The sequence below is a fragment of the Hemiscyllium ocellatum genome, chromosome 31 (assembly GCF_020745735.1).
Source record: "Hemiscyllium ocellatum isolate sHemOce1 chromosome 31, sHemOce1.pat.X.cur, whole genome shotgun sequence".
Lineage (NCBI taxonomy): Eukaryota > Metazoa > Chordata > Chondrichthyes > Orectolobiformes > Hemiscylliidae > Hemiscyllium > Hemiscyllium ocellatum.
Genome location: NC_083431.1, coordinates 16,492,229 through 16,504,935, shown reverse-complemented (window position 1 = coordinate 16,504,935; position 12,707 = coordinate 16,492,229). Strand labels below are relative to the sequence as shown.

At 44.3% G+C, this 12,707-nt stretch overlaps 1 protein-coding gene across 4 annotated transcripts in view; it reads left to right on the top strand.

Annotated features, from left to right (window-relative positions):
* Positions 1-2,981: 2,981 nt before the first annotated feature.
* The window catches only part of LOC132830314 (vascular endothelial zinc finger 1-like), a 42,481-nt gene continuing 32,755 nt past the window's right edge, over positions 2,982-12,707 (top strand). For all 4 annotated transcript variants that reach the window (XM_060847912.1, XM_060847909.1, XM_060847911.1 and 1 more), the window contains exon 1: positions 2,982-3,088. In XM_060847912.1, coding sequence (XP_060703895.1) covers positions 3,056-3,088 — 33 coding nt within the window. In that variant the 5' untranslated portion in view covers positions 2,982-3,055. The remainder of the gene's footprint in view (positions 3,089-12,707) is intronic.

Genomic DNA, 12,707 nt, shown 5'->3' with positions numbered 1-12,707 from the left:
TTTTCATTCTCCTGCATTTTGAGCATGTGTTTTCTTAGGGGAGTAGAAGGTGGGTTCAATTTGAACTTGCCACGTCCTGAAAGTAGGGAGAGAGGACAGAATGAAATTAATTCACAGATGTTTGGAATGCTTTACTGCGGGAAGATAGGGGCTGGGCAGCTTTTTAAGTGAAAAGTAATTGGATAGAATATTTTCAAGTAAAGGAAGATTTCCCGATGATGGGCTTATTCCCGAAATGTCGATTCCCCTCCTCAGCTAAAATCTTCGGGTAAAAAATGAGGTCTGCAGATGCTGGAGATCACAGTTGAAAATGTGTTGCTGGTTAAAGCACAGCAGGTCAGGCAGCATCCAGGGAATAGGAAATTCGACGTTTCGGGCATAAGCCCTTCATCCTGATGAAGGGCTTATGCCCGAAACGTCGAATTTCCTATTCCTTGGATGCTGCCTGACCTGCTGTGCTTTAACTAGCAACACATTTTCAACTCCCCTCCTCAGCTACCTGACCTGCTGTGCTTTTCCAGCTCCACACTGTTCGACGAAGCTGTAGAATTGTGTGGAACGGGGGCAGGAGTAGGACAGGTGTTGGTTCGAGTTGCCTTAAATAGTCGAATACTGCAGATACTGAAAATCACAGAAATGTTGTGGTGCAGACGTCCTTTGGCCCTTTTACTGAGCATTATTACGGAGTTTCCCAAGTTATCCCACACATTACTTAAATAGACACAGTTATCCAATGTCCTCATGAATGCCTCAAACAAGACTGAAATTTTCACAAAAACGGAAGATTCTGTAAAAAACAAACCCAACCTGCTGAGACCCTCCCACCGTTTTTCTTTATTTCAAATTAAGGCAGCAGCGTTTAGAGCTAGGGACTACAGTCAACGGATACGGAAACAGAAAATGTTGGAGAAACTCAGCAAGTCTAGTAGTGTCTGAGGAGAGAGAAAGACAGTTAACATTTAGGAACTGGTGCATGCCATTCAGCCCCTCGAGTCTGCTCTGACTTTCAATGAGGTCATGGTTGATCTGTGGCCTAACTCCATATGCCTGCTTTGGGCCATATCCGTTGATATCCTTGCTTAATAAAAATGTCTATGTCGGATTTAAATTTAACAATTGAATTAGCATCGACTACAGTTTGAGGAAGAGTGTTCCAAACCTCCATTACTCTTTGCACGTAGAATTACTTTCTCCCATCTCTTCTGAATAGCCTGGCTCTACTCCTTAGACAATGCCCCTGGTAATAGTATCTTCAACAAGTGGAAATAATTTATGTCCTCTGTCTTTTGCTGTTATTATCCTGAAGACCTCAATTAGATCATCCTTTAACCTTCCAAATTCTGGAGGATCAAGGTCTAATTTGCATAATCTTTCCTCATAACTTAAATCCCTGAAGTCCTGGTATTATTCAAGAAACAAAAACAGAAATTGTTCGGTAAACTCAGCAGGTCTGCTTGCATCTGTTGGTAGAGATAATGTCTCGGGGTCAGTGACGCTTCTTCAGAACTGGACACGAGGTGAATAAAAACAGAAACTGCTGGGAAAACTCAGCAAGTCTGATGGGGTCCAGTGACCCTTGAACACTGGTGGTAGCCCCTTCTTCAAGGACCGCAGATTCCCCCCAAACGTGATCGACGATGCCCTCCACCGCATCTCCTCCACTTCCCGCTCCTCCGCCCTTGAGCCCCGCCCCTCCAACCGCCACCAAGACAGAACCCCACCGGTTCTCACCAACTACCCCACCAACCTCCGTATACAGCGTATCATCCGCCATCATTTCCGCCACCTCCAAACGGACCCCACCACCAGGGATATATTTCCCTCCCCTCCCCTATCAGCGTTCCGCAAAGACCACTCCCTTCGTGACTCCCTCGTCAGGTCCACACCCCCCACCAACCCAACCTCCACTCCCGGCACCTTCCCCTGCAACCGCAGGAAATGTAAAACTTGCGCCCACACCTCCTCCCTCACATCCCTCCAAGGCCCCAAGGGATCCTTCCATATCCGCCACAAGTTCACCTGTACCTCCACACACATCATCTATTGCATCCGCTGCACCCGATGTGGCCTCCTCTACATTGGGGAGACGGGCCGCTTACTTGCGGAACGCTTCAGAGAACACCTCTGGGACGCCCGGACCAACCAACCCAACCACCCCGTGGCTCAACACTTCAACTCTCCCTCCCACTCCACCGAGGACATGCAGGTCCTTGGACTCCTCCACTGGCAAAACATAACAACACGACGGTTGGAGGAAGAACGCCTCATCTTCCGCCTGGGAACCCTCCAAACACTAGGGATGAACTCAGATTTCTCCAGTTTCCTCATTTCCCCTCCCCCTACCTTGTCTCAGTCGGTTCCCTCAACTCAGCACCGCCCTCCTAACCTGCAATCCTCTTCCTGACCTCTCCGCCCCCACCCCACTCCGGCCTATCACTCTCACCTTGACCTCCTTCCACCTATCACATCTCTATCGCCCCTCCCCCTAGTCCCTCCTCCCTACCTTTTATCTTAACCTGCCTGGTCATTCCTGATGAAGGGCTTATGCCCGAAACGTCGAATTTCCTATTCCTTGGATGCTGCCTGACCTGCTGTGCTTTAACCAGCAACACATTTTCAACGGTAGCCCCTAAACGTTAACTCTGATTTCTCTCCACTGCTGCTGCCAGACTTTCTGGGTTTTTCTCCCCCCCCCCCCCCCAAACAATTTATTTCTTTGGTTTTTAATACTATTATCATTCTTGTAAACCTACATTGGGCTCCCTTCCTGAGGGGGTTTGCGTGTGACCATATTTGCTCTCAGTGGGGTCTAACGCAGAGCGAGCTGTCTGTGGATCCCAAGTTGCAACATGTAGCTCTTCCCATTGTCCCGGACACCCCCCTGCACCCCCAAACTCCGCGGCACATGGTTGCTCCCAGATTCGCGCGGGGGGGTGGGGGGGGGAGGTGAAAGGTGACAGGAAGTGGCGGCGGTCGCCATGTTGGTCCCAGTGCTGTGTTTTCCGCAGCTTTGTTGTGGCCTCCTCTCCCCGTCTGCTCCCTGTCCGGAGGTGAAATGGAAGCGGCCTGGGGGGCCTTCATATTTCAGGTGAGGGTGTGGGGAGAGTCGGCGGGGACCGGGGCTCCCAATGAAGCGTCGGAATTTGAAGCCCGAAAGTCGGCATTTTTAGAAGTGAAGGATTGGGGAAGTTTTTTTCCCTCCCTCTCTCCCTCTTCACTAAAGGGTTTTAGCTGCAGGCAAACCCAGCCAAGCTGCACACTCATATTCAGGCTTCCAGCTGGGTTGTAACCCGGTAGTGCTTCATTCCCTGAAATAAACCACTTCTCTTATTCAAGACGAAATGTAAGAGGGTGCATTTATGAACATCTGGATGTTACACATAAACCACAGCCAGCAATGTGCAATCCCTATCAATCCAAGGGCACCTGGAATTTAGTTTACGATTGAGCCCACCCATTGTGCAGTAAATTTACGAGGAAGAATTGTCACTGGACTAACCCAACTTCCCTGCCCTATATATTATTTACTTTCAAAGAGAAGCACCTGTCCCTTGCATGTAGTTTCGTGTCTTTTTATTTAAGAAATCGTTTCCCAAGCAACTGATTATTCAATAGAATGCAGTTTATTTTAGGTTTAATTTAAGGCATACGTTTTGGGCCCCGTATCTCAAGAAGGATGTACTGGTTCTGGAGGGGGGTCATAAGAAGGATCTCAGTATGAAAAGCTTAACGTATGAGAAACGTTTCTGGGTCTATACTTGATGGAGTTTAGAAGATTATGGGGGGATCTAATTGAAACTTACAGAATACTGAATGGCCTAGACAGAGTGGATGTTGGAAAGACGTTTCCAATGGTAGGAGAGACTAGGACCTGAGGGCACAGCCTTAGAGTAAAGGGGAGATCTTTTAGAATGGTGATAAGGAGGCACTCCTTCAACCAGAGAGTGGTGAATCAATGGAATTCACTGCCACAGAAGGCTGTGGGGACCAGGTCTTCGAGTATATTTAAAACTGAGATAAGTTCTCGGTTGTCAAGATGATCAAGGGTTATGGGGAGAAGGGGGTTGAGAAACTTATCTGCTCTGATTGAATGGTGGAGCAGACTCAATGGGCTGAATGCCTTATGGTCTTATGTTTTCAAGCTACTCCTATCAAACACAAATGTGGTTAATTTTCAGATCTTTAAAGTACATAGATTTGACATAAAGCAGCACAATGTGTTCAACCTGAATGTCTTTTTTAAAGAAAAAGGTGTTGTGACAATCGGGCAAAGCTGTTTTCTCAGAAGCAATTCCCTGAGAGTTGTGAGATTTGTACAGTGAAAGTGTTATGATTTGAAGGGTTTAGAATTTGTGGCAGTTTTAATCAAATAATGACTTTGTATCCCAGCTATGGGATATGCTGCAAAAACTGCATTATATTTTTAAAAAGTGCAACACATGCAAGTTACAGTGTAATAGGAGAATGATAAATAATGGACATGTATTGCTGCTAGAAAAATGTCTATTTATCATTCTTCTATTACCCTGTAATTTGCGTGTTTTGCACTTCTTATGCATGTTTACGCCATGTACGATTAGGTAGCATGTGCTATCCACGTAGCACCCTCAGTCCTGGTGGAACGCTGTATCGTTTTTACTATATCAGTTGTATATGGTAAAAATGACAAATAAATGCTTATCTGTCTCTCTGGCCATCTGTGTGTGTCTCGCTCTCACTCTTGCTCTCTCTCTCGCTCTCTCTCCCCACCACTGTCAGTCTGTCCATCCTTTCTCTCTCTGTCTCTCTAAAATGAACAAACATCTAAAATGAACAATATAACATAAGAACATAGGGAGCACTTGGAGAAGATGATGGGCATTTGGTTCTCAAAACCTTCTCCACTCATTAATGCATTAATGACTAACTATCACCATTATCCATCATGTTCAAAATTCCATCAGTCTGTGAGTGGAATATCTTCAATGACCAGTGTGCCCTGGAGTGCAAAATTCTTCTTCATCTCCGTCTTAAATAACAGACTCCTTTAATCTAAGACTGTAGTCCCTAATTTCTCCATCAGGGAAAGCAGCTTTTTAGTATTGAATCTATCAAATTTTTTTTAAAATTATGCTTAAAAATTGGTTGTTTTTCAATGAGATCAGCCCTTGTTCTTCCAAAATGTAATGCACTGCATGCCAGACTATTCAACTTTTTGTGTGAGAATCAGTCTCATGAACCTTCTTTGCATTTTATGCATTGTGTGGTTAGGATCTGGCATGCAGTGCCTGAGCCTATGAAAGAGACCTTGAAAAGAGAACTGAATAATAATGTGAACAGAAAAATGTTTAGAATTGTAGGGAATATTATGGGAGTTGGACCAGGTGTGCTGTTCTTGGAGGGAGCCAGCACAGATAACCTGGCTGAGTGGCTTCCACGTGCACTGCAACTGTTCGATATGCATAATAAGCTTTTATTTATCAATGTATACATTCAGCTTGTAAGTCCTGCTTTCTGTTTATTTGTCTTAGGCTGTTAAGGTGGGTGGTTCTTTTTTTCAGGTTGGTAAATGGGGTCCAAATCAATGTGTGTGTTGATGGAGTTCTGGTTTGAATGTCAGGCCTCTCGGAATTCCTGTGCATGTGTCTGTTTAGCCTGTTCTAGCATGGATGTGTTGACCCAGTTGAATTGGTGTCCTCCTCCATCTGTATGTAAGGGTACTGGGGATAGTCATGTTTTTTGGTGGCTAGTTGGTGTTCGTGTATCCTGGTGGCTTGTTTTCTGTCTGTCTGTCCAATGTAGTCCTTGCATAGTGTTTTGTAAATGACGTTTGATTTGCTCGTTGTTGGTATAGGGTCCTTTAGGTTTACGTTTAAAGTAAATAATTGTTCCAGCACAGCGTTCATATAAGATCCTGCACATTTCTACACTTGCATAGTGCATGATACTTGTTGAAAATGTGTTGCTGGTTAAAGCACAACAGGTTAGGCAGCATCCAAGGAATAGGAAATTCGACGTTTCGGGCATAAGCCCTTCATCAGGAATGATACTTGTCAGTACCACGGAGGTCATGAGCTAAATGTTTGGCATTGCAAGATCTGAGGCAGGGATGGCTGCTATGGAGCTCCAGTCAAGTTTCTACAGTCGTGCTTTTGCTCGAATAGGCTTTCACACTCTCTCATTTCTCACTGAGGCTTACGGCAGTTTTCAAGCCTAAAAGTGAGCTGACAGTGGAGAATAAATTTGGAGACCACTGCATTGATAGAACACAAGAACTAGGAGCAGGAGTAGACCGTTCGGACCTTTGAGCCTGCTCCCCCAATCAATGAGATCATGGCCAATCTTTTTGTGGGCTCAGCAACTGGACTTTGGTGTCTGGTTAATGCTGTCTGGCAAAAACTCTCGGAGACAGTGAAATTGACTTCTTCTGAGGAAGCTTGAGTGCTCTGTGTCTCATGTTTGTCCCAACCCCAATATTTGTGATTAATTTCAACTGAAGTAGGGACTCTAGTGGAGAGTCTCATTGCTCCTAAGTTAGAGAGGAAAAAACTATCGGGGTTTCAATGAAACCTTAACCAGCATTTCCTGATAAGCATGCACCCATGTGTATGCAGAGTGAGGACAGAATAGGGCTTATTAGTGATTTTCCTTATGAACCGATAGCTTGCTGACATCTCCTTTCATAGCCCTAAAAGAATAACTGCTGAGCTGTCACATTGAACCACATCTCAGCAAGAAATAAAATATTCAATGGCACCTTTTATCTTTAATGCAGTAAAGCCTCCCCAAGATCCTAACAGGAGTGATTAGCAAACAAAACTGGACATTGAGGCACCTACGGTAAAACTAGGACAGGCTGGTCAAAGAGGTAGCTGTTCAGAATGAGTGTCTGGAAAGATTCATGGAGGTTCAGGAAAGAAATTCCAGAGGTTAGGATCTTGACAACTATGGGGCTATAACGATCAATGGTGGAAGAATTAAAATCAGGAATGCTGAAGGGGTCAGAATTGGATGAGTGGATATGAGGGTTGCAGAGCTAGAGGTGATTACTGAGATATTGGAGGGATTATACAAACCATGGTTGTATTCTCTGTAATTTAAAAGATTCAGATAATTTGAACAGAGTTTTAAAGATTTTAAGGGGAGCAGATAAGGAAACTATTTCCACTGACCGAGAAGTCCAGGTGTGCGGGCTGGTCTCGACATTGAAGTCAAGCAACTCAGGAGTGAAGAATAGGATGAAACAATGCTGGAACTCTTCAGCTTTTAACTTTAACTGAGAAATTTAAAGTTGGGTATGTGGTGTTAGATTGTACACCAATCATCATGACATTGAATGCCAGAGGTTCACATTTGAGGGGCTGATGTCTTTCTTCTGTTCCTAATATTAGGCAACCCAATCAATAGTGCAACCATACAGGTAAAGATGGGTCAAGCTGTTCAGACAGCTGGCAAGCAATGGGAGAGAGAGGAGAGCTGGGATGTGAGTGAAGAAGGTGATGAATAGAAGTAGAGAGGTGGAGGAGGAAGAGGGGGCAGGACAAGGCTTCAAAGAGCGAGTTGGGGCATGTATGACAGGAAGCAGGGATTGTTCAGGGTGACCAGGTCTTGAGAAGACTTTCGCTGGCTGAAGTTAGTTTGTGATTTTTATTTTTAAAGGAAGGAAATAAAGTGACCCAAGCACGGCTTAGGTAGAGGACTCCAAAGTGGAAGCTGAAAGTCCTGCTACTGATGAGGGAACACCATTAAAAGGTGAATGGTGGTTAGACCTGGTGCACCAATGTGTCTGTGATGATAAAAAGATGTTAAGTTTGGTGAAGGGGTGGAGGTTTACTGGGTGGTGACTGTGCCTAATTTGTCATGTTGCTGGCAGTAGTAGTTAACACAATTTTGGCTTTATTATAGACTTTAGTATAATGTTGTGAAAGAAGTTGATTACTGCATTAAGAGAACAAAAAGGTGTTCCTTTGTTAACTGGTCTTAGTTGTCCTATTGATGGAATAGGCTACTTAGCTTTTGGTTGCAGCAGGTGACTAGGTTTCATAATGTGGCTACTGTTCATTTTAAGAGCATGATGCTGTCCAGTTTTATGGCACCTTCTGAAGGTTGTACTGAGAGCGCTTGGGATATGGTTTCATACATGTTGTCTGGTCTCTGGTACCTCATCCAAGTTGCCATGTTTCATCTGAGCCTGATTGTCCGTATCAGCAGAGTGCATCACTATGCTTGAACCCAACAGCTTGGTACATTTGGGTATAGCACAGCAAATGGTAGAATTTGAATTCAGGTTAAAATCTGGAATTGGGAGTCTAATATGAGCTAAGTAAAAACAATGACTGCAGATGCTGGAAACCAGAGTCTAGATTAGAGTGATGCTAGAAAAGCACGGCAGTTCAGGCAGCATCCGAGGAGCAGTAAAATCGACGTTTCGGGCAAAAGCCCTTCATCAGGAACACAGGCAGAGAGCCTGAAGTCTAATATGAGCATCAATCCGTTGTCAATTGTTGGAATAACCCAATTGGTTCACTAATCTCTTTAGGGAAGGAAACTGCCATCCTTACCTGATCTGGCCTACATGTGACACCCGATCCACAGCAATGCTGTTGACTCTTAACTGCCCTCTGGTCAGTTAGGGATGAGCAAGAAAGCTGTCCTAGCCAGGGACTTCTGCATCCAAAGAATAATTTTTTTATTTAAAAAGTAAGCGCTCTGTGTTTAGAATTCTCCACAATCTGGAATTTTGTCAGCTTGTTTCTTTTAAATGCCAGTCATTTTTCAGTGTTAGGTTTTTTCAAATAGCACATTATCCAAATAATAATCCATTCCCCATCAAGGAGGTGGGTAATAGTTCTAATGTTACTGGGCTAGTAATCTAGAACTCCAGGCTAATGTTCTAGGGACTTAGATTGGAATCCCACTTTGGCGGATGGTAAAATTTGAATTCAATAGAAAAACCTGGAATTAAAAAGCTAATCTAATAGCAACCACATAACTACTGACTGTTGTAAAAATCCATCTGATTCACTAATGTAATTGAAGAAAGAAAATCTGCCACCCTTACCTGGTCTGACCTCTGTGTGTTTCCAGACTCTGAAAAATATGGTTGACTCTTAACTGCTGCCTGACCAATTAGGGCAGGGTGTTAAATGCTGGCCTAGCCAGTGATACCCACATAAAGTGAATAAATTAAAAGTTCTACTCAACTGTTAGAAGTTGTCAAACATATGGATAGCAGTTGTCCATGGTACTGTATTTCCTCAGTACCCCTTGCTAGATTCCCACACTCTGCACCCTCACTTCTTGCAAGATCTCAACACTCAGCTTTGTGAACGATCACCCAGGATTAGTTGAAAATACACAACTTTAGGTAACTCATTTTTGATTCACTAGCATCAGCTATTCCATGTGCATGCTGAACAATAAAGATTTTACTCTACAAAGATGCTAAAGTTGATAAAGCATTGTGCTGGAAAAGGCACCATAGGTCAGGCAGCATCAGAGAAACAAGAGAGTCAATGTTTCAGACATACACCTTATCCAGGACTGGGCAGGGGGCTGAGACATAAATTTGGGGGTCGGGGGGTTCGGGGAAGGGTAGGTGGGATAGCAATAAATGGGCGAAGGTAGGAAGTGATTGTGATTGGTAAGTGGAAGTGTGGAGCTAATTTGTGGAAGGAAGATGGACAAGTGGATCAGGTCAAAAGGGTGGATCTGAGTTAGAGGATTGGATCTGGGATGGGATGAGGGAGCAAAAGTTTTGGAAACTGGTGAATTCAGAGTTCATGCTGCGTGGTTGTAGGCTCCCAAAGTGAAAGATGAGGTGTTCCTCCTCCAGTCTGTGGGTGGCCTTGTGGAGGAGGCCCAGAATGGACAATTTGGAGGAGGAACACCTCATCTTCTGCCTCTGGAACCTACAACCACATGGCATGAACAATGAATTCACCAGTTTCCAAATCTCTTCTCCAGCCCCACCCCATCCCAGATCCAACCTCTTAACTCAGATCTGCCTTTTTGACCTGACTGACCTATCCACCTTCCTTCCTGCCTATCTGCTCCACTCTTCTACCAACCGATCACCATCAGCTCCTACCTTCGTCCACGTACTGCCATACCACCAAGCTGCCCCCTTCTCCCTGCCCGGTTCAGAAGAAGGATTATGTCCAAAGCATTGAATGCCTTGATCTTCGGATGCTGCCTGACCTGCAGTGCTTTTTCCAGTGCCACACTTTATCAACGCTGACTCTCCACTACTTGCAGTCATCAGTTTCTCAAAGATGCGAAAGTACCATGCATCAGTTAATTATGTCAACATCCCATTCAGCTGTTTTGTTTAGTTCAGGATAATACCTTCAGGTGAGTATTTAGTGCCAACTCATTAATGCTTTTATTTCTTTTAAAGTCAGGGATGAATGAGTGATTGGAACATTTTTTTTGCTCATCAACATTTTCTTTATACATCTAATCTTTTGGAAACCACTATGATATTTAGTTGTATGCATGAATGTGCACAAATTTAAAGACTTTTTGCCCGGTAGAGAATTCCCTATCCTGAAGATGTTGGGTTTTTGTTTGCTGGCTCTTCACTTTCTAGTATTGTGACCAAATGATATTTCTTCATTACATGCCTGGTGCAAATGATACTGAGCTGTTTAATCTGTGGGTTGTGGGAGGTATTGCAACATTGGCTGAATACATTCTCACTCGTTGCCCATAATTACAGTTGTAGGTCTAATTCCTAAATAGTGGTGCAAAGGTGGCTCATGGGCGGCATGGTGGCTCAGTGGTTAGCACTGCTGCCTCACAGCACCAGGGTCCCAAGTTCGATTCCAGCCTCAGGTGACTGTCTTTGTGGAGTTTGCACATTCTCCCCGGGTCTGCGTGGGTTTCCTCCCACAGTCCAAAGATGTTCATGTCAGGTAAATTGGCCAATCTAAATTGCCCAAAGTATCAGGTGCATTAGTCACAGGGGAATGGTTCTGGGTGGGTTACTCTTCGGAGGGTCGGTGTGGACTTGTTGGGCTGAAGGGCCTGTTTCTAATCTCTTTCACCCAGAAAATGGGATTTTATTCTCGTGACACCACTGAATCCAAGCCACCCGACGACATGGAGGAACAAAGAAAATTACAGCGCAGGAACAGGCCCTTTGGCCCTCCAGTCCTGCACTGATCCAGGTTCTTTATCGAAATCTGTCACCTATTTTCCAAGAATCTGTATCTCTACCCATTCATGTATCTGTCTAGATACATATTAAATGACACTATCGTGTCTGCCTCAACCACCTCCACTGGCAACGTGTTCCAGGCATCCACCACCTTCTGCATAAAGAACTTTCCACGCATATCTCCCTTAAACCTTTCCCCTCTCATCTTGAACTTGTAATTGAGTCCCCCACTCTGGGGGGAAAAATCTTCTTGCTACCCACCCTGTCAAACCCCTCATGATTTTGTAGACATCAATCAGGTCCCCCCTCAACCTCCATCTTTCTTATGAAAATGTGAAGAAGGTGTTTGGTATGTTTTCCTTTGTTGGTCAGAGTATTGAGTACAGGAGTTGGGAGGTTATGTTGCGGCTGTACAGGACATTGGTTAGGCCACTGTTGGAATATTGCATGCAATTCTGGTCTCCTTCCTAACGGAAAGATGTTGTGAAACTTGAAAGGGTTCAGAAAAGATTTACAAAGATGTTGCCAGGGTGGGAGGATTTGAGCTAGAGGGAGAGGCTGAACATGCTGGGGCTGGGGTGTCAGAGGCTGAGGGGTGACTTTGTAGAGGTTTTTAAAATCATGAGGTGCATGGGTAGGATAAATAGACAAAGTCTTTTCCCTGGGGTGGGGGAGTCCAGAACTGGAGGGTATAGGTTTAGGGTGAGGGGGAAAAGATATAAAAGAGACCTAAGAGGCAACCTTTTCACGCAGAGGGCATAACGTGGATGGAATGAGCTGCCAGAGGATGTGGTGGAGGCAGGTACAATTGCAACATTTAAAAGGCATCTGGTTGGGTATATGAATAGGAAGGGTTTGGAGGGATATGGGCCGGGTGCTGGTAGGTGGGACTAGATTGGGTTGGGATATCTGGTTGGCATGGATGAGTCCGACCGAAGGGTCTGTTTCCGTGCTGTACGTGTCTATGACTCTATATTCTCACATCTCAGGAATCCAGACATATGTGTGTTATCTCTATTGAGTTGGAATTAAGGCCAAGGGACGGATCTTTTCATTTTTAGTTAAATGGGTTTGCATGTCAGACAATTACTTACGTGACATCTAGAATTAAAATTAATTTTAGTTTGTACTCAACTGTGGGATATTAGTGCAGGGAAAATGAAACATTTGTTTTAAATGTGAATTGTTACTATTTTAGACATGTTAAGTAGTCCCAGATTAGTATCATACAGCTAGATATTGAGTTAACCTATTTGTCCCAGTGAGGTCATATCTTCAAATATAAGAGCAATCCTACTCTTCTCAAGCAGTATGTTGTTCCATTTCACAAGCAGTGGAGTGGGTGTCTGTTTGGGAGCCTACTCCAAGGCTTGAGCACAAAAATCAAGACTGATTTACATATTGGTCTTCTGGGCAAGATGTTAAACTGAGGCCTGACTTGCCTCTTGTGTGGCCATGAAAATGTCAAAGAATTTCAGTATTTCAGAGAAATATAGGGGAGTTCTCTGTGTCCTGGTCAACATCTGTTCCTCAAACAGCATCAACAGCAAACAGTGACAGATTATCT